The sequence below is a fragment of the Clupea harengus genome, chromosome 3 (assembly GCF_900700415.2).
Source record: "Clupea harengus chromosome 3, Ch_v2.0.2, whole genome shotgun sequence".
NCBI classification, from domain to species: domain Eukaryota; kingdom Metazoa; phylum Chordata; class Actinopteri; order Clupeiformes; family Clupeidae; genus Clupea; species Clupea harengus.
The window spans coordinates 12,088,019-12,113,788 of NC_045154.1; the positions used below are offsets into that span (position 1 = coordinate 12,088,019).

The following is a 25,770-nucleotide window of genomic DNA, read 5'->3' on the forward strand; positions in this document are numbered from 1 at the left end:
AACGCCAAAACAACAGGGTTGATTGAACCAGCATAATTTGTTTAAGTAATTTTTTATCATTATTATTATTATTTTAAACGTGACCAACTAATGCCAATCAGTTTCGTCGTGACCAATGGGATTATATGGCCTACCGTTGTAATATTATGTAGCATACATATATGACAAGAATATCGCACGTTTTCGCTGTTACAGTGACTACCTGCATTAAGCCAGTAGCCTGCTTCTCTATTGTTTTGTTGCGCCCTCATTGCTTATTCAGAAACCCACCCAGTCATGAAACCGATTGGTTGACTTGACTGTAAAAAAGCGCCCATTTTTGTAATAGTCGACCACTATTGGACGCATGCATATATCTATAAAACTGGTGGAAAAGATTGGGAGAAATCACGTCAATCAGCCTCCAAAACCAGTACCCCGCTTTTGGATATTGAACACTCCAGTAACATTCTTTCCACTGAAGGCTCAAACGCGAACAAAGTAGCGTCGAAAAGGCTGGGAGACGTTGCTTAGATGGATACAAATAATGAAACCCTCACTCGAACCGAAGCTTGATGGCGTGGGGATATCGCTGTAATTGTATTTTTGTGTAAGTATGACGTTAGTTTAGTTGTTTGTGAAGCTTTATGCGATTTCGACTTAAATGTTAGCAAGTAAATCAGCAAGCCTAGCCATAATTTAATGGTTTTGTGGAGTGTTGGCTAGCTAGTCCGGGTGCTAACAAAAGTTACAAGCCCTTGTCTTACGGTAGCCGGCAGCAGTTTAGATGTAGCGCTTATCTAAGCGGTAAACTTGAGAACCGACTACTATTAACAAGATGTTTTCCTCGTTCAGGCCGTACTTTATTGATAGTAATATAGGTTACTTAAAGCAGGTCTGTTCCGTCACTAGCTTCCAAGTTGCACCCGTGAGGTAAACTATCATGCATGCCTACACATACTGCGAAGGAGTGACGTTGATTATGTTGTTGGCGTATTTGATGGAAGCCTATAGCGGTAATGATGCACATAATTCTCAGTTTGTGCCCTTATATTACTGTCAGTACCTTACTGCCTGTTATCATACACATTCTTGTAATGCTTTGCGCTCGTGGCTTCATATTCACCTGGTTGTCAGTGTCATGCAGATGCGATTCATTTATCCGAGTGACTCCATACGAGGCTAGGGTACCATCCTGAGGTGTGGGAACCATTGTTTCATGTTGCTAGACCTGGTCGTGTACGGTTTCCTGGAAGACTCACGCAGTGCCTGGTGCATTGCTTATTAGATGTTTTAGTGTTTGCGTTTCCTTTTATGTTGCATTCATGTTGGTATAGTTTTATTGAAGATAGGTGTTGAAACGTGAGACCTTCGTATTAGACCACAAGGCATTGAAAGAAAATGCAGAAAATTAAGTAGTTTTTCAAGCTCCATGACGTATCTTGTCTCTGGCTGAGCCACAGGTCAATATTTGACTGGCAGACACTTAGTGGTATGTGTCCATTTTTTTATTGATGATGAAATCTGTCCTTATCTCAAAGCAGTTCGGTCATATGTGTAGAATTAGACTGTCTTTTACCCTGAACCAATATTCGGTAACAACTTGCATCTATTATTGAAATGGTCTGCACATTTAGTCTGATTAGATAGTTAGACTAATCAATCCTGATCATTTTAACCTCAGACCAATATCCCGATTGGACTACTTCTCTCAATTACACCAGAAATGCACAGCTAAAGATAAAAGTTCTTGTTTTTTACTTTCATCAAGTATACATTATTTTATTGCCAACAAATGTCTCTATCACAATATGCTGAAAGATGATGTATTTAATATGCTAAATTAGTCGAGCCTTATTACTGAAGGAAACGCTTTATAATGGGGATTTGTCATGTTTTTCATTATAATGAGTTTGAATAGCTGCTCTGATGGCAGCTTCTTAATGTCCATGTATCGTATGTTCAAAACTGGCATTCACGCTCATGATGTGCCAGTATGATGCTTTTAATTCAAATGAAACAAATGCTGGACTGGGGTGATGTTAGTAAAGTGAAGAGAGTGTTGTCACTAATAAGGCCAGAGAACAACTACACAGTAGATATTAGGTTACATTGCAGATGAGAAGAGCAAAAATCGCACAGCCCTAATCTAAATTTGTGACCGTAATCATATGTGAGCTGCTGTGAAAACTGAAATTCGGTTCAATCTGCAATGAAATTAACATCATTATAGTCTTCTGGTCGTTTTAAGTGATCATGGCTATGCGAGTTCTATGGACTCCTCTCAGATTCCACTATAGATTTGACCAGTTTGTGTGTCAGTTTCAGGTGGAATGTTGAAAGACACTTCCTCTAGAAGTCTTGGACCATTTGTCATTGGTCTTGCATTTCATATGCGCATGTTGCTTACAGTTCTGAGGTGACGCAAAATGCACACTAGTTTCCTAATCCTCCCACTGAGTTTAGACTGCTTCAGAAAACTAAACCTGTGGCTTAAGTTGGTTTGATTTGCCAATTTGATGAACGTTAGGAAACATAATAGGCAACAGCTAGACCCCTTTGAAGTGTGTGATGTATGGGGGCGATGAGTCGAGAGACAGACTTTTTATAGACTTATTGCTGCTGTATTCACACTTTCAGTATGTCAATCAAAGGCATGTTATACGTCGTGTCATTTCACTTAACAAGAAAACTGCCCTAATAATATTAGTAAATATCAATATAGTATCAATCAATTCAACAATATCAGTACTGCTTTAACTGTATTCTTATGTTCACTTAGATGAAGTTCAGATACATTTCTGAACATGGCCTCAAAGCTGCAGCAATTTTCATAGCTACTTGCCTTTTACCTCTTAGCAAACTGAACCTTATGTTTAATTGAACGTTGGATAAGTGCCATGTAGCCACACTGTGCCACCTTCTTTCAGTCCTAGTCTTGGGTCAGAGGCTGATGCAATGGATGTCTTGCCTAAACCACTGGCATCATATCCTGACAACAGCACAACTTCCCCTTGTCTCCACTAGCAGTCTGCCGGGCCAGTACCCATTTGGATGAATGGGTGTTTTAACCACTGACAGACTGCATGCCAGCTGGGAAGCCTCTCTCAGTCAACAAACACAGAGAGAACTTGCCAGTGTCTGCCTTTCCCTGCGTTATAGCAAGCCCCCTCCCCAAGTCCCTGCCTTGGTTTGGAAAGCTGAGAAGCACAGGAATACCAACACACCACCTGAAAAGACCCCGGGAAGGCTATTAGTCAGGAGAGTGGCAGTGTTTACTGGGGAAGAATACTCAGCAGAAAAAGAGACTTTTGTACCATGGCTTCTCTGTGGCATTACAATGAAGCGGTGCCTCTTTCACATCCTTATGAATGCACGGGCAAGTTAAGTAGCCTGTTCACTGGCAGTGATTCAGCACCTTGACTGAGTGACAGTTGCCATAGGTGATGGTGTTGCGATGGCTGTGGAACTCTGTAGCAGTGCCCCTTTAAATAAAACAGCGGATTCAGAACACTGAATTACTCTTTCTCCCGTTTGGATAGGGATAAAAGACGTAATTTGATTGCAAAAAACAGGACCCTGAAAACAGAGGAAGCAGAAGATGTATCTTTCCCTTCTCCCTAGGGTACAGGTCTACAAAGCTCTATGTTGTTTTATTTCTTGATTCTTTCTCCTTCTGTCCTCCATCTCTTGGCCTGCCCGCAGAGGGACAGTGTTGTCAGCGTGACCCGTTGAAGTGGTATCTTTTGGGAACCAATGCAGACCCCCCCTCAGATCCTCACGCTGAGTGCCTGTGGCTGGGTCAGCAGCTTCTGTCGCTGTAAGTGACAGACAAAATGCCTGTAGCCCTATTGACCCCATGAAGCTGCTAGTATGGTTCAACAAAAATCGCCTCTACCTAAGGTAAACCCCAAGTCCCACGCTGGAGGTTCTTGGCAGAGTTGATCTGCATGTGACTGGAATAAAAATGACTACATGTCTTGCCCACAACCTATTACTGTGGGACTAATGTTAGCGGCAATGTTGAACCACACTAGCTGCTTATTACAGAAGTGCATCACAACTTACCCTCCATTTTGCCTGTGCCCTGCACCCCCTTTCAGTTTCCCTTATCCGTATGCACCTACCTGCAGCCCCCACCCTCTCTAGTTCCCCTCTGTGACTGTTGCCTTGGGAATTAAACAGACCACATATGCATGTCAGCACTTCCTTACAGACAGCATGATATGTCACAGGCCAGGGGAGAGCTGGCTGTTCAAAGTCCTTACTTTTCTTTATTGTTTTCTCTTAACCACTGCAGCCTGAAGATGTCCAGTCCACAGGGACCCTTTTGTCAAATAACGTCAGAGCAGCAAGTGTGATGCTCCACAAATTTAGGGTCTAACTCAACTGCAGTTAAACATGATTGAATGTTAGATGCTTGTAAATGACCTTGAGCTCTAGGTTGCTGAAACATTAATAAAAGAAAGCACAGAAAGAACTGCAATCCAAAGTTTTGGAATGAAATTAAATGGGGTACAAAAGCCTATAGCACAGCTAAAATGCTGATCTTGGTTGAGGTTTATTTATTTATTCATTTAAGTCAAACAGATAAATGCACTTCATATATCTGAAGGTATAATATAATGATTATCTATTAGTGGTGAAACTCTATTAGTGGTGAAATTAACTGAGGCCAAAGGATCTTTATACAGGGCAGTGAAATGCATTAATCACAACAGTTAAGTTTTTATATAGCCTAAAGTGTGTTAAGTAATGTGATTGCATGAATCATTATTGAGGCTTTCATGCATGTGTCTTTTGCATTTATCTGCAGTTCGAGAGATTGGGACAAGTGATTCGCTGGAGGCGTCGGAGAAAATGTCAGTCAGCGTTCATGAAAACCGCAAGTCCCGGACCAGCACAGGCTCCATGAACATATCGCTGTTCCACAAACCATCGCATCCTGACAGTGTGCTAACGCACCTGAACACGCTACGAAAACAGTGCATGTTCACAGATGTGACACTATGGGCTGGGGACCGCTCCTTCCCCTGTCACAGGGCAGTGCTGGCTGCTTGCAGCCGCTACTTCGAGGCCATGTTCAGTGGGGGGTTGCGCGAGAGTGTCGACAGTGAGGTAAACTTCCATGATAGCGTGCACCCCGAGGTGCTGGAGCTTCTCCTGGACTTTGCTTACTCATCCCGCATTATCATTAACGAGGAGAATGCTGAGTCTCTGCTGGAGGCAGGAGACATGCTGCAGTTTCACGATATCAGGGATGCAGCAGCGGAATTCCTTGAGAAGAATCTGCACTCGTCCAACTGCTTGGGCATGATGCTCCTGTCAGATGCCCACCAGTGTAAGCGCCTGTACGAGCTATCTTGGAGGATGTGCCTGGTCCACTTTGAGACTGTCAGAGACACTGAGGACTTTTACAGTCTTTGCAAAGACAAGCTGCTTGACCTGATCCTTAGCGATGAGTTGGAGATTGAGGACGAGCAGATTGTGTTCAACGCTGTGATTCTCTGGGTGCGTTATGACCTGGAGAGTCGAAGGGACTACCTACCAGATCTGCTGAGGGGCATTCGCCTAGCACTGCTGCCCTCTGAATTCCTGATTGAGGCAGTTGCGTGCGAAGAGCTTGTTATGTCAGACAAAAGGAGCCAGCAGATAGTGGATGAGGCTATGCAATGCAAGAAGAGGATCTTGCAGAACGACGGAGTTGTAACCAGCCCCTGCGCCAGGCCCAGGAAGGCTGGACATACCCTTCTAATCCTTGGGGGACAGACTTTCATGTGTGACAAAATCTACCAGGTGGACCACAAAGCCAAGGAGATCATCCCAAAGTCTGACCTGCCAAGTCCAAGGAAAGAGTTCAGTGCCTGTGCCATTGGCTGCAAGGTCTATGTGACGGGAGGGAGGGGTTCAGAGAACGGGGTGTCAAAGGATGTGTGGATCTATGACACTGTCCATGAAGAATGGTCGAAGGGGGCACCCATGCTAATTGCGCGGTTTGGCCATGGCTCTGCCGAGTTGGAGAATTCCTTGTATGTGGTCGGGGGCCATACAGCCATTGCTGGTGTGTTCCCCGCTTCACCCTCTGTTTCATTAAAGCAAGTAGAGAGGTATGACCCTCTCTCCAACAAGTGGACCATGATGGCTCCCCTCAGGGATGGTGTCAGTAATGCTGCTGTGGTCAGTGCTAAGATAAAGCTGTTCGTCTTTGGTGGTACAACAATTCACCGGGACAAGGCATCCAAGGTGCAGTGCTACGACCCTGTGGAGAACCGCTGGTCGATTGCAGCCGAGTGCCCACAGCCTTGGCGCTACACTGCAGCAGCAGTCCTGGGCAGTCAGATCTTCATCATGGGGGGGGACACAGAGTTTACGGCTGCTTCTGCTTACCGGTTTGACTGTGAGACCACCGAGTGGACTCGCGTTGGTGACATGACCTCGAAAAGAATGAGCTGTCATGCAGTGGCATCGGGAAACAAACTATATGTAGTTGGCGGCTACTTTGGGACTCAGCGCTGTAAAACACTAGACTGTTATGATCCGATATCGGACAGCTGGAACAGTATAACTACAGTGCCTTATTCATTAATTCCAACAGCTTTTGTGAGCACTTGGAAACATCTTCCTGCTTAATAGGCTCAATTTGGAAGTGAAATCAAATTGGGTAAGAGCATTTCTATTTTTTAAGCATTACTATTGTTTTAATTGCATGCTGCTCATTCTTTTACTGTACACGTTTTTTTTTAATGAAAATGTAATAGTGCATGACTTTATGTGGGAAGAAATACCATGGAAATTTTCATCACAAAGGTTAAAGAACATGTAGTCAGCCAGAACTTGACATATACTGACAAACATGTTGATTTATGTAAGATAAATAGAGGTAAGTCGGCTATGCTTGTTTAGACAGCATCATGTTGAAGATTCAGTTTTACAAAAGGTTGTTGATATTTCAGCTCAACAGCCAATCAAATTATATCCATCCCTTCTGTGCTCCTGAAGCATGTGTGTCGATTGACTGGGATTGTTTATGGCTCGGTCCGAGCCATTGTGTCCCAGATCTTGGACTGTGTACAAACATCTGAGTTTTGTTAAGGGCAAACACTGAATGGACAGCTAGAGTAGCGTGAAGAGCAATTTGTTGATTTTGACAAAGTGTATGGGATTAGAATCAAGGACTGCGCCTTTAAATCAGAGGCCATGCAATACTTCCTGGTTTTCATGGGATGGGACGGATGTCAGTGATGCGGGGGAGAGGTGTGAAACCTTTGGAGAGAAAGTGAAGTTGGGTTGACCAAGGTTTGCTGGAACACAGCCGCTTCTGCTCTGTCAGAGCTAACATTCTCCACTGCCCCTCACTCAGATCAATGGGACACTTCTCTAACGGAGAACCGATGAACCACTCCACTCATTGATTTGTGATCTGCATTACAGAGGCTCTGTAGTCAATTGCCTATTAGCTCACAAGCTGGAGAACACCCGCTGCAGCTCAATCTGCTGTAATTACTGACTGTCCTATCGAGGACGGGCTACTGTCACGGCCTGCTGCTGCCAATCCCATTGTCAGTTCCAAGTTCGGAAGACTAGTCCACACACCATCACACAGTACTAAATATAGCCTGCAGCCTGAAGAAAGACCTTCATAATGATTCCATAAGCTGTTTACATAATATTCTGCTACCTCGTCAATAAATAATGAGGTCTAAAAGACAAGCAAACATTTCCCGCAGTTCTCCTGAGGTAGTGGCAAGAGTGAAAAAATAGTTTTGTCTGACATGCAATGAAGATTGCCTACTGATATTTTATGCTTGACTTTAGTGAATGACTTTATATAACCGAAGCAATGCAGCTTTAGGGCATTTTCACACCCAGACCAAGGTCAGAACTAAGGTTCATGTTTTTGTTGCATTTGATTCGGTTAGTTTTGTGAGTGGTAAGGTGAGTGGTACTTGCTACTTCAGCGGTCAGTAAGGTGAGCAGTACTTGCTACTACAATGACTGATCCTGCCTACTGTCTTCTGCCTGGTTGAACTCTTCCTGCCTTCCAACCTCTTGTACTCCTTAATTCTTCCAGTATCCGTGGCCATCTTCTTTCTCCTACAGCAAGGAGTTGTCGTACCTGGTCCGTTTTCCTCTTTGTTGCTGGTAGCTGCATTTCCAGCCTGTCATGTGGGGATGTCTGTACCACTGTGTGTAAGTAGAATGGGAATGTGTGTTCCTGGTAGATGCCATGTCATGCTCCCCAATGAGTTCCAAGCCCACACAGAGGAATCTGGGATCTTCCTGGTTAGAAGAGTCTACCTTCTAGGGATGGGCATTCGATTAAATTGTCTTAATCGATCGTCGGGAGAATTAACGATCGATTTTCGATTAATCATTAATATTTTTATATTAAAATTCACTATTTATAGGCTATATTAAAATGCAGTGAAAATAGAAAAAAACACAGCGTGTTTCCTCATTGAGATCTTTATTACAAGATGAACAACTCTTGTGGCAGTTAAACTTACAAGATGGACAACTCTTGTGGCAGTTAAACGGGATCCGTTCAATGGTTACACTTGAAAATATGCGCTGCTGTACTCTTAAGCAGCGGAGCCGACAGCTAGAAGCCGGTGCTCATAAACACAACTTTTTTTTTCTCTCTAACTAATTAATCTCACATTTTGAAATTCATTCATCTAGATTCATCGTGATTAAAAGTTTGTTTTCTTCTCAAGACTAAATCTTATAAATTAACGAGTAATCACTTCAGACAGCGTGTATTTTAGACACTGTTGTTCAATTGTATTTTTTTCGTGCTCTCTCGCCGTCATACAAGGAATATATGCGAGACACAATGGTGCCCCTCGACGGTAAATCGTAAGAATTGTCCCCTGAAGCAATTCGAATCACCTCAGTCAGCCCACCGTCTTCAACTATGTTGATGGGCCGACAGTCACCGGCAACCTAAACTGCTACAGCGTTGGTAACCTTTTCACGGACTGGTCTAGTTCATTTCCTAGAGAAGTCGTGGAGTGTGGGTTGGCGACCATCTAACCTGGGACTGCTTTCTGTCGGGTGCTTTGCATTAAGGTGATAACTTAAAGACGAGCTGCTTCTGTAATAGCTACATTCAGCTTGACAAATGCTACATACAACTTTAGTTTTGTCGATTGTTCTGTCATTTTGCCTCTTAAACAGAAACTTTCCGCCCAACAATCCCTCAGCTCTCTCTATCTTCAACTACCGTCTCGGTCTCTTCTATCTAACTGACTTGCAGACACGCGGCAGTTTCGTGCCATGGGTCAACGCGCACCGGAAGTAAACACAGTTGCGTTAACTGCGTTCAAATATTTTATTGCATTAATCTCGGCCACAATAATCTCATAGAATAACGTGTTAACTTTGACAGCCCTAAAATAAATAAATTACACGCACACTACGCAACAGAACATGCATTAGTTTTAATTGATGAAAAAATAATTTCATCGAGGAAATTCTTAATGATCAATTAATCGATCGTCGATTAATTATGCCCATCCCTACTACCTTCCATTGAAATAATCTGAGCTATTCAGTTGGACTGATGAGAAAAGTTTGAGTTGGAGAATGAGGCTTAGATTCTTAGCCAGATTTACGATCAGTTTTCTTCATTATGCTTCTCCTGCATCTATGGGGGCCACGCATACAGTATATAACAAGTGAGTACACCCCTGTGCAATATCACTTAAATGTCAAATGGTTCCAAAATAGTATCACCTTTCAATAATTGCATTATTTCTAAATTGACAGGTAGATTATTCCCTGTTATGAACAATCAAAAACAAATACTTTAGAAAGCCTATATTGAAAATACAGGCATTTACATTCAACCCAGATAGGGCATCTCCAGTATGTTTGGTGTGAACCTGGCCAGGACTACCACAGTAAATGCAAAGTCCCGACAGTGAAGCAAGGCGGTGGGAGTGTGATATGAGGCTGCATGATTGCAAAAGATGTTGGGGAGATGACATTTTTAGATGGCACTGTCATGGCAAAAAGTGACCGGGTGCCAAAAAGAGCCCGGGTGATGTAATATTGGCTTTCGAACGACTTTTGAGTGACAGTTGCTATACCAACGCTTGCATTACGTAACCCGGTCACTACGTAACCCGGGCACTTTTTGGTCAGTCTCAAGAGTCGTTCGAAAGCCATCAGCTACTTGTTAGTCACTTAATATTGTGCCTATACTAAGTATTCCGTTTTAGCTACACCTGCCGGTATCCTGTACATCAACATTTGCAGTCAATACTACTTTTTTAATCGCTATATATTGTGACTAAACAAATTTTTACCCGGTAAATAAAGTGTTCCATTTTAGCCGTTTACATCATCATTTGCATTTCAATTGAAATTGTTTAGAGTAGAAATTCGTTTTTATAACAAGGAGAAAATATACTGATATACGGTGCTTGTTTATCTACCGTTTTAGCAAGCCAGCCAGTTAATTTGCTAACATCTTAAATAATATACGGTGCTTGTTCATCTACCTTTTTAGCAGGCCAGCCAGTTAATTTGCTCACATCTTAAATAATATACGGTACGGTGCTTGTTCATATACCTTTTAAGCAAGCTAGCCAGTTAATTGAATAACATCTTAAATAATATATGGTGCTTGTTCATCTACCTTTTAAGCAAGCCAGCAAGTTAATTTGCTAACATCTTAAATACTATACGGTGCTTGTTCATCTACCTTTTTAGCAAGCCAGCCAGTTCATTTGCTAACATCTTAAATAATATACGGTGCTTGTTCATCTACCTTTTTAGCAAGCCAGCCAGTTCATTTGCTAACATCTTAAATAATTTAAGATCTACCATTATTTGTTGATATAGGCCTATTTAGAAAGACTTGGGAGAGTTCATACTAGCTTGCTAGCTAAACACTAAGCAAAATAATGTGCCCCAGCTAACGGAGTAATCGCTAACGAGATGCTAGCGGCGAAACCGGTTGAAATGTACTTACTTTGACACTATAACAAAGTTGTGAGTCAACAACTTTCCTAACACAGTCAAACATCAAGCACATGGTTGTTTTGCTTGGTTTATTGCAGGTAAAATACAGGCAAGCTGGTCTCAGGTAGCGAAGTATAATGCGAGATGCTCTGGGGTAAATTGCGTTATTGAGGTTGTCTGACTTTCAAAAAGAGCCCGGGTGACGTAATGCTAACGTTGGTATGGCAACTGTCACTCAAGAGTCGTTCGAAAGCCAATATTACATCACCCGGGCTCTTTTTGGCACCCGGTCACTTTTTGCCATGACAGCACCATGAATAAATGTGGATACACCAAAATACTGGCTGACAAGATGACTCCCAGCCTCCAGAATCTTGGGAGTTCAGGAATAATCCAGCATGATTACGATCCAGAGCACACTGCTAAAATCATGCAAGCGTTTCTAAAGAAGAAAAAAGAAAACTGTGACTTCGCCAATTATGTCGCTGGATTTGAATCCAATAAAACACCTTAGGGGTAGAGGTAAGAGGTAGAGCAACACAATCTCTCCAGCAAAGAGCAGCTGAACATTTCTCAAGAAGTTTGTGCAACACTCAGTGGTGGAGCCAGAGGGGTGTTTGGAGTGGCACTAGACACCTGTGATAAGTGATTGCCCATTCTGGATGGCTCCCTTGAATTTCACCTATGGCAAAAGCACCATTTTGGAGTGCATTTTAAGGTTTAGCATGGGTGTAGTAGCCTGGATACCAGACCGAACTTAGCCCCGCCCACACATTTTTTGGTTGGGAAGTTCGGTCTGGCATTACTCCATTGAGGAGAAATTATCTGCGGACAGACATTGTCGTACCAATCAAATTGTCAAGGCGGGCTTTATACGATGATGGACAGATGATCAACAGTAACGTAACCAACCACGTCACAAAAAGGCGCTTGGTTTCAATTTGTTTACAACAAACATGGCTGCCGCTGGAGAGCTGAAATGTATAGATTCGAGTCCATTTAGACATTGACAGTGCATTCATTTTGAAAGAGGAACAAAGAAATGCAATGCATTTGTCAATCGAAAAGATGTTTTTGCCTTCCTTCCTACGGGATCCGGTAAAAGTTTAATTTATCAGCTGGCCCTGGTCACATACTACATTGTTCTGATTGGTTGTAGGTAACCAATTGAGCGAAGAGGCATTTTTTCTCCTGGTTCGGTTGAAACACGCCCCATAATCACAGCCCAATGGAGCGATATCAGACTCATATTCTGACTAGAATTATGAGTATGACATCGTCAGGCTATGGGTGTAGGCTTCCTAAACAACTTTTACGAACTTGGAAATTGTAGATTTTTACTACAGGGTAGGGCTAGTCATGATCTAACCAGTAACTGAGGCTGGTAGGTGATTTTTAAGGTACAGTTATGATAATGAGAATTTCTAATTAAGATTGAGATCAAACAAAAATGTGAGTAATTGGATGCTTAGATGTAACCATAGACTGGCTTATTTTTGCATAGGGTCAAGTGAAACATTCATGTCAGTCATGAGATGGACAGATATTCGACTTCTTTTTAAAGAATAATAAACAGGAAGCTCAGATGTAAACAGCCCCCAGTCCTTGCATCACCACCAGGACCCAGCGCAGCTAGTCAGAGTTAGCTAGGCTAGTCAGAATCAGTGTGGTCAGACTTCACAAGGAGTTTACCTCGTGTACCACCATCAGGTCAGAGCATTGACTAGGCAGTCAGTCACCTGCCCAGTTCAGAATTTTAGCTTCATTTGGTAACAATATGATTTTGTCAGATAAGGCCTCACTTCAAAATGTTAGTTGTTGATTCATGTCTGTTCTTGTGCATGCGAGAAAGAAGTTGAGCTGCAGTCCTGAGGCAGAGAGAGGCTATTCATAGCATGTTGAAGAATTCTAGAGAGGTATCACTTCACCTCAAATCAGCAATCATAGGATTCATTCATGCTCCTTAGAAGCAAGGTTGGTACATTGGAGCAAATACCCTACTGTTCAACTCCAACTAATGCAATTACTGCAACATTTAAGTGATATTGTACACGGATGTACTCGCTTCAGTTGTATACTGCAAGTGAAACAAGGCACCTTTTTAGGTCCGGCCTCAGTTGCTGGAGTTGGAGCCAGCAGTTCTACACATCGGCCCTGTTTTCATTACAGAAAGCACAACTTTCACATCTGTTCCAGCTCCAAGATCACTGGAGAGATGGCTTGAGATTTTGAGCAGTTTCCCTTATCCAGAGAACCACCCCAGGTTGTTGTTCAGGCACATCCTCATTCCTCTTCCTCCTCCTGCTGCTGCTGCTGCCTGTCCAATTCCTGTCCCATCATGGCCACAGCCATCTGGGTCCTTTCCCTGAAGATGTGTAAACCGTCTCTCCTATGATTAATCATTAACACCTCCCCCTCTCTATCTCACACACTTTCTAACACACACTCCTCTGTCTGTGACACACAGGCATCAGCAGCAGTCTCTTCCTCACAGAGTAACAGGTGGCCAGGCAAAGCTTCAGGTTCTGATGAAGCCATGAGGGGACCGAAAAACAAAAGAAAGCCTCCAGGCTTTTCTGGCCCCACTTGCTAGCTTAGCTGGATCACAGCTTAGACCAACGCCAGACCAGGGAAAGCCCATCTGCTTCTGGTTCAGCTGCCGTCAGGGGAGCCGCTGGTACTCATCGTAGTTTTGGGTACACAAGAACTGGCTTGGAGGGAGAACATCTTAAGTTTCTACTGCAAAACATAAGACCAATCTGCATCCCTTTAATATTACAGCAGAACGACCCAGAAAGGGTCAAACAGCTCTTATCCAGCTCTGTTGATGCTATCTGACATCCTGAAAACCCTTTTCCGACTTGGGGGCTAGGCACTGGTCAGCACGGCTGCTGGATGGTGTTTATAAATACCTATGTGTTCATTACGCTACACTGGTTCAGAGAGAGAGAGAGAAATGGGGGGGGGGCTGCATGAATGATGCGCACTGGAGTTGGCCTGGGAATCCTGTTTCATGCCATAAATATTTCAAGAACTGCAGCAGCCAGCTGGAGACAGGCAGTGAGAAAGGGAGCAAGAGTGAATCTACAGGGGGACACAGGACTAGAAGATGGAGAGAGGAAGAGTGTGTGTGTGTGTGTGTGTGTGTGTGTGTGTGTGTAGGAGGACAGAGTGACTTACAGGTGACACATAGCAACAGACAGATGGAAGAAGGTGAAACTAGAGGAGACAGAAGAGGAGCAGAAGTGCCAGGAGAGTGAGACAGGTCTGATGCAGAGAGACAGATGGAGGGAGAGGCTGCTTCACCTGCCTCATGGTTGCCTCTTACCCTACCCTACTGAGCTCTCTTCAGGGCTGATGCACCAAGTCTCCGTCTACAGCTCAGTTCAGGATGTCATTCACCATGTCATTACCAGATATGTGTAGACCACCTGGGAGAGAGTTTTCCAGCACCATGTGTTGAACATTGAGATTATTTTCATCAGCCCTATTCTTAGACTTAAATGTCTCTCAGGTGACATTACTCCTTCAAGGAAAAACCCTTAGATACTTGAAAAATGAAATTGTCTTTGCAGAAATGCTTGTCATGTTATTGTGTCGGAGGAAGCAGGGATCCATACACGTCCCAGCAATGATGTACAAGAATGAATCCATATATTTGTTTTAATGAATACCATTGTGTTCCACAATTGATGTATGACTAAACATAACTAATTTAAAAACATCTGATGTACGTAAAGTTAAAAAGAAAGTGATTCATCTCCCTTTACCCACCGCTTATGCTGTGTCCCTGTCGCACAGCCGGGAGAGCTGGGTGCCAGACGCATGGAGGTCACAGGTGTGATGGCAAGGGAGCCTCTACACTGATAAAAATACATCAGACCTCCCACTACTGTCGGTTGCTTGAGATTTAAAGGAGCTTTTTAGATAAAGGTCTCGGAGAAATTGATTGAGTGATGGGTCATCATGTCTGCCTTATCTACAGGATATTTTTTTAAGTATGATTTTTGTTATGATTTTATTATTGCTCTCATCCAATGTTTTGATGTGTGGCTACTTAATGTTGACATTGAAAAACAGACATTTGTGTTGTTCTTAGGAACATTGCATTATAGTGCAATTCAGATGCACTCTTGATGGTTCCTAACCAATGTGTTAATTACTGTTCTTAAAACAGATTTTTTCTTTTGTGGTTATCATAATTGGTCATAATTCAGGTCAGGTTCCCTCAGGATACTCTAACTTGGAAAAATCTTTCTATTTTAATTTTTCAGCCTGAGAATCTGTATTTACAGATTAAGTGTCATTTCTCTAAGTTGATGGACTAAAAATAGGAGTTATAGTCCATTGCTAAATGAAAATGTGGAATTGTTTACAACAATCTTATTGCAAGCTCCAAATTCTTACTTAAATAGCTTGTTGAGCAGACCCACGACTGTATAATATGATTGATGTGAAGTTCGAAGGCGACAAGGTTAAGAGCACCTGAGCATCTATACCATCAGCAAAGGATGACATCTCAATCCTTGTCAATCTGATGACGGCAAAGAATCTGAGCTGGGTCTAAAAAGCCTTGTAACCTTCCTCTTACTTACTGCAGCCTGGATTTGTTTGTGACCACTGCCAACCTCAGCCTGATGCCCAAATCCAGCTTTTCCTGGCATTGCATTCTGAAATTTAAGGAGACACACACACACACACACTGCTGTTGCTGATGCTGATTACCGCATGATTATTATGCAGGCAGGGCTAATCCACATTAAAATAATACATTGATGTCTAGGTTTTTTTGTGTGGAAATTGCAACACTGCACTCCTGCCCTCTTCCACTGGTGAACCAGTCCCATAGTAATCAAGTCCATTGTTGGATGAATATGTTGTCTTGATGGCTACACCTTTTCAGGAAAGTTTGGTAGCGACATAACACATATGACAGAACATTCATATCTCCATGGCATGGAACTTGAAATGAATTACAGATAATAACGCAGTGATGAAAAATACCCAGCCAGGAAGAATCAAGCCATTTGTCTTTCATCCACACTTTCTCCGGTGTGGACATTGAGGTGATTATACCCATGCACTATCCAAACATGGTTGCATTGCGACTGGGGGTGTGGCATGTGTGTACATCTAAGAACAACCAAGAAGGGATGGAATGGGACTAAGGGAGGGGAATGAATAGTCTTTAAAGCTCATTGGAACCGCTAAAGGCCTCTTCAGACCAGTGGGGGTGGACCCTAGAGAGTAAATGAAAAGGCCATGTCCATGCACTTTTACCCTTAATATTTTAAGGTCCTGGTTCCACCCCTGTCAAGCGTCTCCTTGTGTCCAAGAACCCTTGCGTGACCTCCTGTATATGTTCGTCTACTTCAGATGACTTCAGTACAGTGATTTATGTGGAGCTGGAGGTATAATTGGACTCTCTTATGCCTTGGTGTGCTGTGACTGCCTGGAAGCAGCTGGGGGTGAATCAGACTTGATTAGATTCTTATTTTAGGATGTAGGCAGGGTGTACTCTCTGAATCCCTGTTGATCTGAAGTAGGGCAGTTATTAACTTGACTGAAAGGACTGTAGAAGGGGCAAAAAGTGATTTGTGGAAAGACTTTTTACCATGTATGCACGTGTACAGGCTACAGCTTTGAGTATTAGTGTATTTTTTAAATATGTCCTGTAAGTGTCCATCTGATAAACTTCTCTTGAGGTGATCCCTGTACAAGAGAGATGGTACAGGGAAACATACTTGGCTCCTGTCCACTTGAAATACATGAATCTGCAATACATGCATACGAAAATAAGGCCAGACATTTTTCCATTCTTGTTTATCCTGTTGGAGGACTGATGTTAGTCAATTAAAGTGTTGGTGTTGGTATGTCAGAGCCTCCAATGAGGACCATAATAATTAAGACCTTTGTCAGGTTTTTAATGGCACACACGACACACTGGAACACACACGTGCATATATGGAGGCGACACAGGACACACACACACACACACACGCAGGTAGGCCTGAGGTGAATTTATTTTCTGCTTTTTCCCATCCTGGACCGTCCTTCCTCAAGGACCCCCCAGGAGCAGTGGGCAGCTTTGCAGCGCCCGGGGACCAAGTGAAGTGAACTGTCCATCTTTGGTCAGGGATGGACATGAGTTCTGTTATTTTGCATGTTTTTACTGTTGGGGTTCTTAGTGGAGGAAACCCCTTGTGAACACGGGGAGAACATGCAAACTCCACACAGAAAGGCCCGGGAGATAGCCCACCTGAGCACTGTGCACTCTGGGGAAGACCTGCCCCCCAGAGCCAACAGCGCCCCATGCGGGAATCGAACCCATGACCTTCTTGCTGTGAGGCAGCAGTGTAAGCAACTGAGCCACCGTGCCATAAGACAGTCAACATGACACCTCTTCAGCCGTTTCCACTCAAGTAGCCAACATTGGCAAAGCAATGCTTGCAGACTGTACTTTGTTTGTTTACGGTCTTCATACCCTCGTCATCATATTGAACGCTGAATCCAAAATGTTCACACAGCAGTTTTGAAAGACAGTGGTGCCTCTTCAAAGTGGCTTTTTTCTGTCTAGCTTGCGTTCGCCATTGTCAAGTTGGAGTTCAGAGAATTTGGGGAATTTTTCCCCTCTCTCCGGCTCCTATTTGCATACAGAGCGCTGATAGGCTCCAGGGAAGTTCTGAGAGGCTCCAGAGATGTTTTGTGGATCTGAATGTATAACGTGGGTGCAGTCTGCAGCGCAATAAGCAAGTTTTGGAAATGAAATGAAAATTACAGGCAAATCGTAGTTCTGCGGTTTACGTGTACGTATTGAACAGTAGAGGATGTTTGACATATTGATACCGTTGCATCTCTACTATACATACATAGATCTGGTTTCTCCCGTGATCAGCACCATGTGGTTTTACCCCACAATCAGGCAGTCAACATTCATCTCCTCAATATCTGAACAATACAAAAACCTTTTTTTTTTCTGTGAGTAATAAATGTAGGTGCTGAAGAAAAACGAGGAGTCTCTCATTTATGGTTTTGAAAGCTTCTAGGAACTAGTCCAGTTTGTCTCCATTGTTAGAGTAGTGGAGACAGTGGGTAGTTTGGATTTAAGAACAAGAAGAGATGCAGAAATAATTGCATGGAAGTCGACAGTTGATTCCCTGTGTTGCTTATAAAGATTGTGTACACATATTGTGCATTTAAGCTTCCAGAGGACACATATTCACTGCACCAGAGGTCACTTTTGATAAAAAAAAAAAAAATGTGGTAAATAAGCAGAAGCCAGACGGGTTTTGATATGTGTGGTAGAGGCGCTTACTAGATCTGGGGCTGTAAGAGTTTGTCCCTAAAACAGGCTCACATCACTGCAATGTGTAATTTCAGTGCCTGACTATACTACATACCCTTTCAGAGCAATAATACTTTTGTCCATTTCCTTTTCTTGTATTAAGCCGTTTCCAAGGATTTATTTGGCTCATATTATGGTTATATGGCATATAAAAACAGCATTTTACAGGGAAAAGATACAAAAGATACGCTTGTGTCTCTTTCAAGGCACATAGATTCTATTGCAAGTTTCTGTAGCGGTCAAAGCAAGCCTCCCTTTTTTATATTAGCATTTTCCAAGTGACAATGACAACAAAACAGGATGGTAAAGTCTTGATACAGTCCTTGGATGTCTTGTCATTATAAACCTTGCAATCAACCACCTGTTGCTGTTTCCTAATCCTAATTCCTTGAATCATTTTTAATGGCAGCCATCACAAAGTTTGTCATCCATTTACTTATTTATTGTTTGTCAATTATTTCATAACTCTTTTCATCTCATTAACTGCGTACCTGCATGCTCTTTTTAGCTCTGAAAACGTGAAAAAATGAACTTCGTTCTTCAGTGAGCCTTCTTTGCAAGAAGGAATACAGGCAGAGCAGGTTTCGGCCCATACAGCCACATACCCCAGTTCAATGTAGCAGAGCAGCATTTAGGACATGCAGGTGGTATGTGGCTCCGGTGAAAGTGAGGTTAGGAAGAGATTTGGGTGAGATTTGGTAGAATGGAGCCATGTGACCCAGCAGCTGCAAGTCACTCAACATGCCAGTGAGATCTGCTCTGCTGATGGTTCCTGCTTAGTGAGCACTTTTTATTGCGCTGTACTGCATTGTGCGGCACTAATCCAGGTTATTTGCCAGTTGGACTGGCCCTGAAACCCCTGGCCCCACCCCCGGCATCCAGAAAAACTGAAGCAGCTAATTGTTTCTCTGTTTCCAGGACCGTAAATCGGATTGCTCTGATATAATCTGATCTGCCTTTGTGCCATTGGCGTGTTTCTGTACCTGGGAACATGGCGTTTTGGCCCGGCACACAGGTTCGCCAACTGGAAGTGGTGGCCCGTCTGATAGGTACTGGAGTCTGCGCTTATCCACAGCCATCTGTGGTATTATGGAGCAGACAGCACAGCAAACACCCCTCCACACACACACACACACACACACACACACACACACACACACACACACACTTCCCCATGCTGGGTACATTTTGGCTGAGTCCTGTGCGTAAGGCCAACCTCGTTTAAACTGCCACCAGATGCAGTGAGCTTTTAGGGCATGGCACTAGGCACTCCCATTACAAGTGCAAAGTTGACTCATTACACACATTGCCATGAGTCATCAGCGTTTCTCCATCTGAGCCTAATTCCCTCTAGTCTGCCCCCTAGTCATCAGATGGTGCATGTAAGGATGGATACACTTAGATATCACTTGATCTGTGTTGCCAAATTAGTTTGTCACCTTTACGGATTAGAAGACTATGACATTGTTTCCTACCCAGTTTTTGAACAGTGTATGTATGCTGCATAATGGCATTTAAAACACTTTTGTGTTAATTGTATTATTGAAACCAGTCTCCCCATTCCAGGTAATATCAAACTGCATTTGGGTTGTTTTGTTTGTAAGTAAAAATAATTCAAGATAAATACAAAAAATATTTTTGAAAATTATGTCTGTTTTTGCAAATTAATTCTTCTGTGGCTAATTGGATGCCCTGCAAGAGCATTCTGTGAGGGAATTCGGGTGATCTGTTGATGTTTATAGGGGAAGTGGTTTGTAAGGTCAGTTGGAACATCAATAGGTATAACTTTGTCAACTTTGTCGGGGCATGTTCAGTGTCAGAGAGCCATAATTAGAGCTTGTTGACCTCTCTAGACTCCATGCGCAATCTCAGAAGGTTTTTGAAGGTTAACACGGTAGCTTGCTCTGTTCTGCATCTTTGTCAGATGTACGTACGTGTGTGTGTGTGTGTGTGTGTGTGTGTATATATATATATATATATATATACAGTATATAGAGAGAGAGATCTCGAGGCCTAATATCAGGATAGGACACTACACTTCACCACCTCCATTGCCACAAATCCATTATGAATTCCCACAATAACGCAGTCCCCAATTTTACCAATGCCCAATTTCATGCAGTGCGATAGCAAAGTTTGTGCGGAGTAAAGTAGTTATGTTTGACATGTTTTTAAGTGGTGTTACCCTCATCTCCACCCATACAAGTTGACTGTGAAGCATTACAAAATAGTTTGATTGCTGCTGCAGCTGCCACCGCTGGCCTAGAGCTTTCACACTGCAGAGGAAGCGGATTAGCATGAAGCTGTAAACGTGGTGCAAACATGCCAAGGTGATGAGGATGGGATTAGCGGCTGGTAAGCCGGCCGAGCCTCAGCTCCACAGCGGATGGATTTTTGTGTGTGGGTGTTTGGTTGGTGTGTGTGTGTGTGTGTGAGGGTTGAGGGAAGGTGTGGTTAGTATTACTAGTATTCAGGTGTGGTTAGTATTACTAGAAATGCCTAGGTGTGAACTATTTCTCACAACACTACCCCACAAGAGAAGGGAGTCATCATTTCAGAATCATTTCATCATTGAACAAAATTCAATGTAAATCTGAAATAAAACTCTTAAAACTAAAACCTCAACGCTATATTCTATACATCGGTTCAGGTTGGCCTTGGCACTGATGTAAAGATGTAAGGGTTCCAATAGCCTCATCATTTTTCAGTAGAGGGGTTCACCAACAGGGTGTGTGCTTGCTGTGCTTAGAAGATTGTCTTTGTGGTGTAGGCTACTACATGGAACAATGATTGTTATGAGATAATTTATGATGGAACAATGGTTGTTATGAGATCTTATTATACGGCTCTTCAGAATGTTCCAAAAAGTTCCGTTGATTTGAATGGGCCATCCCAACGTTCGCCGGTGAATATTTCCTGATATTCACCGCTGCGAAAAGATATTGACCGCTGTCATTGGCAACGGGTTTTTTTGCTTCTAATTCACATCTTTCATATCATTCCGCAAGTAGTCCGGTCATTTAACGTAACAGACTCATTGTAATTTGAAGTCAGCAAGTAATGGGTTGCTACGCAACACCTGAAACTTAAAAGTTCTATTTGCTTGAAGAACTATTTATTTCTTAGCGGAAATCACGAAACGGCAACTAAATCATTAAAAAGAGGTATTTTGGAGGAATGTCTTCTATAGTTTTTGGCAAGTAACCGTATAATAAGCGGGATAATGTAGTGTCCGTCGGTCGTTATCCAAAAATAAATCCCTTCAGGACGAAATAACACCCCTCCGCTGCGCGTCGGGGTGTTGTTCGCCCCGTCGGGATTTATTTTTGGATAACGACCTCCAGACAATACATTATCCCTTACATATTGCACAAGGGTTCTCCAGCCCTCTGAAGGCAGTGAAAAGAACCACAAGTCTTGGATCCATTGTATTTCTGAAGCGCTACAACAATACGATAATTATGGGTTTGAAAGTGTTAACTCATTCATTTGACTCATTCATAGTGTGTGTGAGTGATTAAGCCAAACTTAACACAAAGTGTCTTGTAATTAGTCAGTCACTTTAGTCTACATTCTCCATAATGTGTTCCCAGAATCCCTATAGGGTTTTCAAGTTTCTGCTTTCAGGTCAAGGCTCTAACATTGGTCCCAATTTTGCAACAAATCTATGGTTCCTGCAGCGCTGTTCTTTGTTGCTTTACAATAGCCATACTTCCTCTCGCAATGGACTGATCCATACCCCAGGCACTGATATCACTGAGCAAAAAAGAGAACATGATACCTGACCTAACTGCTCTTTTGTTGAAATCAAAGAGGTTTGACAGCTTCCTGCAGTCTTCCCCACCCCCACCTACCAAGGGTATTTGTGGACATTTGGCTTAGTGGGCCCCTGGTCTCTCCCAGCCCTGGTGATGCATGGTCTAACGTGGTCCTGTGAGAGTGATGGAGCAGCCCTGCCATGGCTTTGCGGTCCTTTTGATGTATTTTTTGCAGTGCTGACAGAAGAGCAAAGGAGTGGGAGATAGTTGTCTCCTCCCTAAACTGTGTGGCGAAGATCAAGGAGAGGTTATGAAAAAAATGGAGATCAATATTATAAATGTCAACATAATCACACGGACAAACTACTTCCGTTCTTGGGTAGTATTGTAAAGTGGTGTAACAGTTTTGTCAAGTTCGTTTGTGTCATCGCTTAGAATTGTATCTTGATTCTATTGAAGTTTGGATGATGAAATAGATACATCGTCTCCCTGAAGCCTGAAGCATAATCTTGATAGTCTGTTCCTAGAAGGACTACAGCACAAGTAGGACTACACTGAAATAGTCATGTTGAACAACGCAGTAAGAGTTCTTCTTTTAGTTGTCCACAGAGTTTATGACCCACAACCTGAGGTCATTCAGACAGAGAGATGTAAAGTCGGTCAAACCCTATCAGCCATCTGAGACTTGGACCTGCATATTTACCTACACTAGTCAACATCATACACCATAAAGGCGGTTAGTTGTTGAGCAGATCAACAACAATAGCCACTCTTCCAGATATCTGGATGGAGTTCCAAGACCCAGTACAATGGCTCTTTAGGTATTGTCAGTTACTTTATGTCCAAGTATTGCAGTTACGATTTGCTATAATACTCAATGATCTGTGTCCTGGTTCATGACTTTTAACCCAATGTATTCATTAGTATGATCTGTACTCTATGAGAATGCACCTCTGTTCTCACCTCTGCGAGTCACTTCTGTCCTTGCCACCTATACTGACACAAAGTCTCACATATAGGTACGGAGGCCCAATCATAGGTCATGACTAAACTTATGAGAACTCGGAGTTGTATGATCAGTCTAGTGGTCGAGAGCATCTCAAATTTAATCAGTCATCATTATTTACCCCCTGTGCAATGAGTTTGCATTTCGCATTTTCTCAAGTTATTGAAAATGAGTCAAGTCAGCAGCTTTTACTCAGTAAGCTAGACTCCATTTCCAAGGATTAGAGCACCTTGGAGAGTCTCACATTGTGCCGTTCATTTTGCCAGTGATCAATAATACCTCCCTCAAATGAAAGAGGAATCTGCAACAATAGGAAGCAGTGGGGCTGGGTGTGTCGATCTGCTGTCTGTTCAGTGCCCTGCGGTAATACGAGAACGCAATGACTCGACTGTTGCAGAGGAGGAGCTGACCCACTCTGTGCTCAGGTCCACAGATAGCTGATGAATTGATTGTGTGCCTGATGGTGAGTCTCCAAGCTCATCCAGTTTAGGTGGAATGCACACACACACACACACACACACACACACTTTAACAAGTTTAATTCCTCATTTTGAAATAAACTCTCTGTCTCTCCCTCTCTTTCTATGCAGGCATCACATATACCTGACTGTGGAGGAAGACATCCATCACCCCCAGCAGTCTCCCTGCAAAACTGTGTTTGTGTGAGTGTCTAAGTGCAGATGGAGCAGCATGGATGGAGCAGATCTCTGGATGTGCTACTCAGCTAAGAGCTATAAGTTCAGAAAGCCTCTCACCTCACTACCCTTCAAAAAATGTCCTTTCGGGTGCCAAATGGCCCGATTATCTCCATAAGAGCACAACGGAAGGGACACCTGAGGGCCAGAGAAGCTTCCGAGGACGGTTTTTCGGACGTCACTGTGAAAAAATGCCTACCTGGTGACATCAAATCAGTAGCTTAACAAAAGAGGTCTTCTTGCTGTTTCTGTTATTGTTTGTCTGTTGCTGTTGTCACCTAAAGCCTCTCTCAGTTTGCACAGATGTGGAACACTGTTAAGGGTGTTTGTATCATTCCTACAGGCAGTCTCTGACCAGCAAGGTTACAGGACTGATTCGGGTCCTGTGGTTCTGACAACCATCGTCATCTCTTCCATACAGCACTGATCACCATCCTTGGAACCACGAGCACACAGACACTTAATCATGAATCCCACTGTTTTTAAGCGGTTGAAAGACTGTTTTTAATGAAATACACAAACAAAACACACAACCTGGGTTGCAGTACAGGTTTACCGTTTGAAAGAGGATTCCTGCTATTTATTTAACTACCTGTAAAACAATTCCTGGAGGCTCCTCCAATTCCATGGCACAACAGACTGATCTTTTTGATTATTAATAGATATCTGAAGTAATGAAAAAAGTTAGTAATTGCATTGCAGTTAATATATGTGTTCTAGTGATTTACAATTGCACTTGCCACTGTAAGTTTGATACTGATTTGGGAGGATTGCGGGCTTGTTAAATGAACGTTGACTTTATGGAGTACGTCTGAAGAGTGACATTGAGAGAAATGAAGATAAAAGACTAGAAGAGAAGACGGAGCACGTTTCTGCCTTTCTGAAGACAATTTTTTGGAAGAGCGTAGGTTTCACATTCTTTTCACAAAGATGACTCAGCTTCTTAAGCTTTCTCCAGGGCGGGGAGCGGCCGCGTCTCGTGGATTAAGAGACCCGCATCATGTAGAGCCTGCCTGAGAACTGATTTCCTGGTGCCTCTTGACTGGTAGAAGTTGTTTTTGTTGTTGATTGACTCTGCGGAAGGGTTTGAATAAATGGCTTTCTGACATGTTATCAGGCTTCTCTCTGAAGTATCGAGTCTCAGTGCTTAAGACACCAGTGAGCGCCAGTGTTCTCAATACCCTTCACCACACAAGATGCCCGATACGCTTTGAGGAAGACGAAATAAGTCCCCTAAGTGGTTGCCTCTGTGTTACAGTGTCGTTTTCAAATCCATATGGGGATTTATTTAAACAGTTTCCCAAATTAGAAATTCTATCCAAAACTGACATAGGCTTTCAGGATTTAGTTGAAACTCTGATGATTTGAAATATTCGAGTCTATGCAGACTTAAGAGGGTTTTTATTTTTTCAGAGATAACATGTCAGTATAATTGTCTGCCTCTGGTTGCTGCTGGCTTAGAAATGGAAAATAGCAAGACTTAAATATTGAAATGATGCCCACACATACACACACACCACTATGTGTGGAGTGAAGAGCATGGGATGTCCTGAAAAAAGCGGCGGCTTTTCCTGTCTTATTCATCATCCTGTACAGCATCCTCTTCCTCCCTTCCTTCCTCTCACTTTAACCCTCACCCTCCTCAGAGACAGGCGGAGCCCTCCTCTCCCCTCATTCTCACCCTGAGAGGAAGGTGGAGACCTTCTCTACCTCATCTTTCTTATCTTCGGGTGCAGATGGTGTGTGTGTGTGTGTGGTAGCCTGCCAACTAAAATCAACCCATGGATAATCTATCTCAGTTATGGACAGCAGGCTCTCAACATGCTGCCCCTCATTGCCGGGTACAGTGCAGACGTACTTCCAGCTACTTTTAAAAATGCTAATAGAGACAGAAGCAGATTCTACGAAAGATTATCCTCATTTATATTATTATTCAAAATAGCTTGAAATTGAAAGTGAATGATTGAAGCTGTTTGTGAGAGACAAGTTAACACATATTACTGTCAGGGGGAAAGT

General features: G+C 42.9%; 1 protein-coding gene across 2 annotated transcripts; it reads left to right on the plus strand.

Moving 5' to 3' along the window:
* Nucleotides 1-272: 272 nt before the first annotated feature.
* On the plus strand, nt 273-24,867 carry LOC105892128 (kelch-like protein 25). 2 transcript variants are annotated; one of them, XM_031564584.2, is made up of 4 exons: nt 273-589; nt 3,685-3,799; nt 4,796-6,640; nt 23,650-24,867. In XM_031564584.2, the coding sequence occupies exons 2-3, from the start codon at nt 3,736-3,738 to the stop codon at nt 6,607-6,609; spliced, it is 1,878 nt and encodes a 625-aa protein (XP_031420444.1). In that variant the 5' UTR covers nt 273-589; nt 3,685-3,735; the 3' UTR covers nt 6,610-6,640; nt 23,650-24,867. The 2 variants fall into 2 exon arrangements, with proteins under 2 accessions (XP_031420444.1, XP_012673812.1); XM_012818358.3 differs by lacking the exon at nt 3,685-3,799 and having other exon boundaries at nt 276-589.
* The last annotated feature ends 903 nt before the right edge of the window (nt 24,868-25,770 follow it).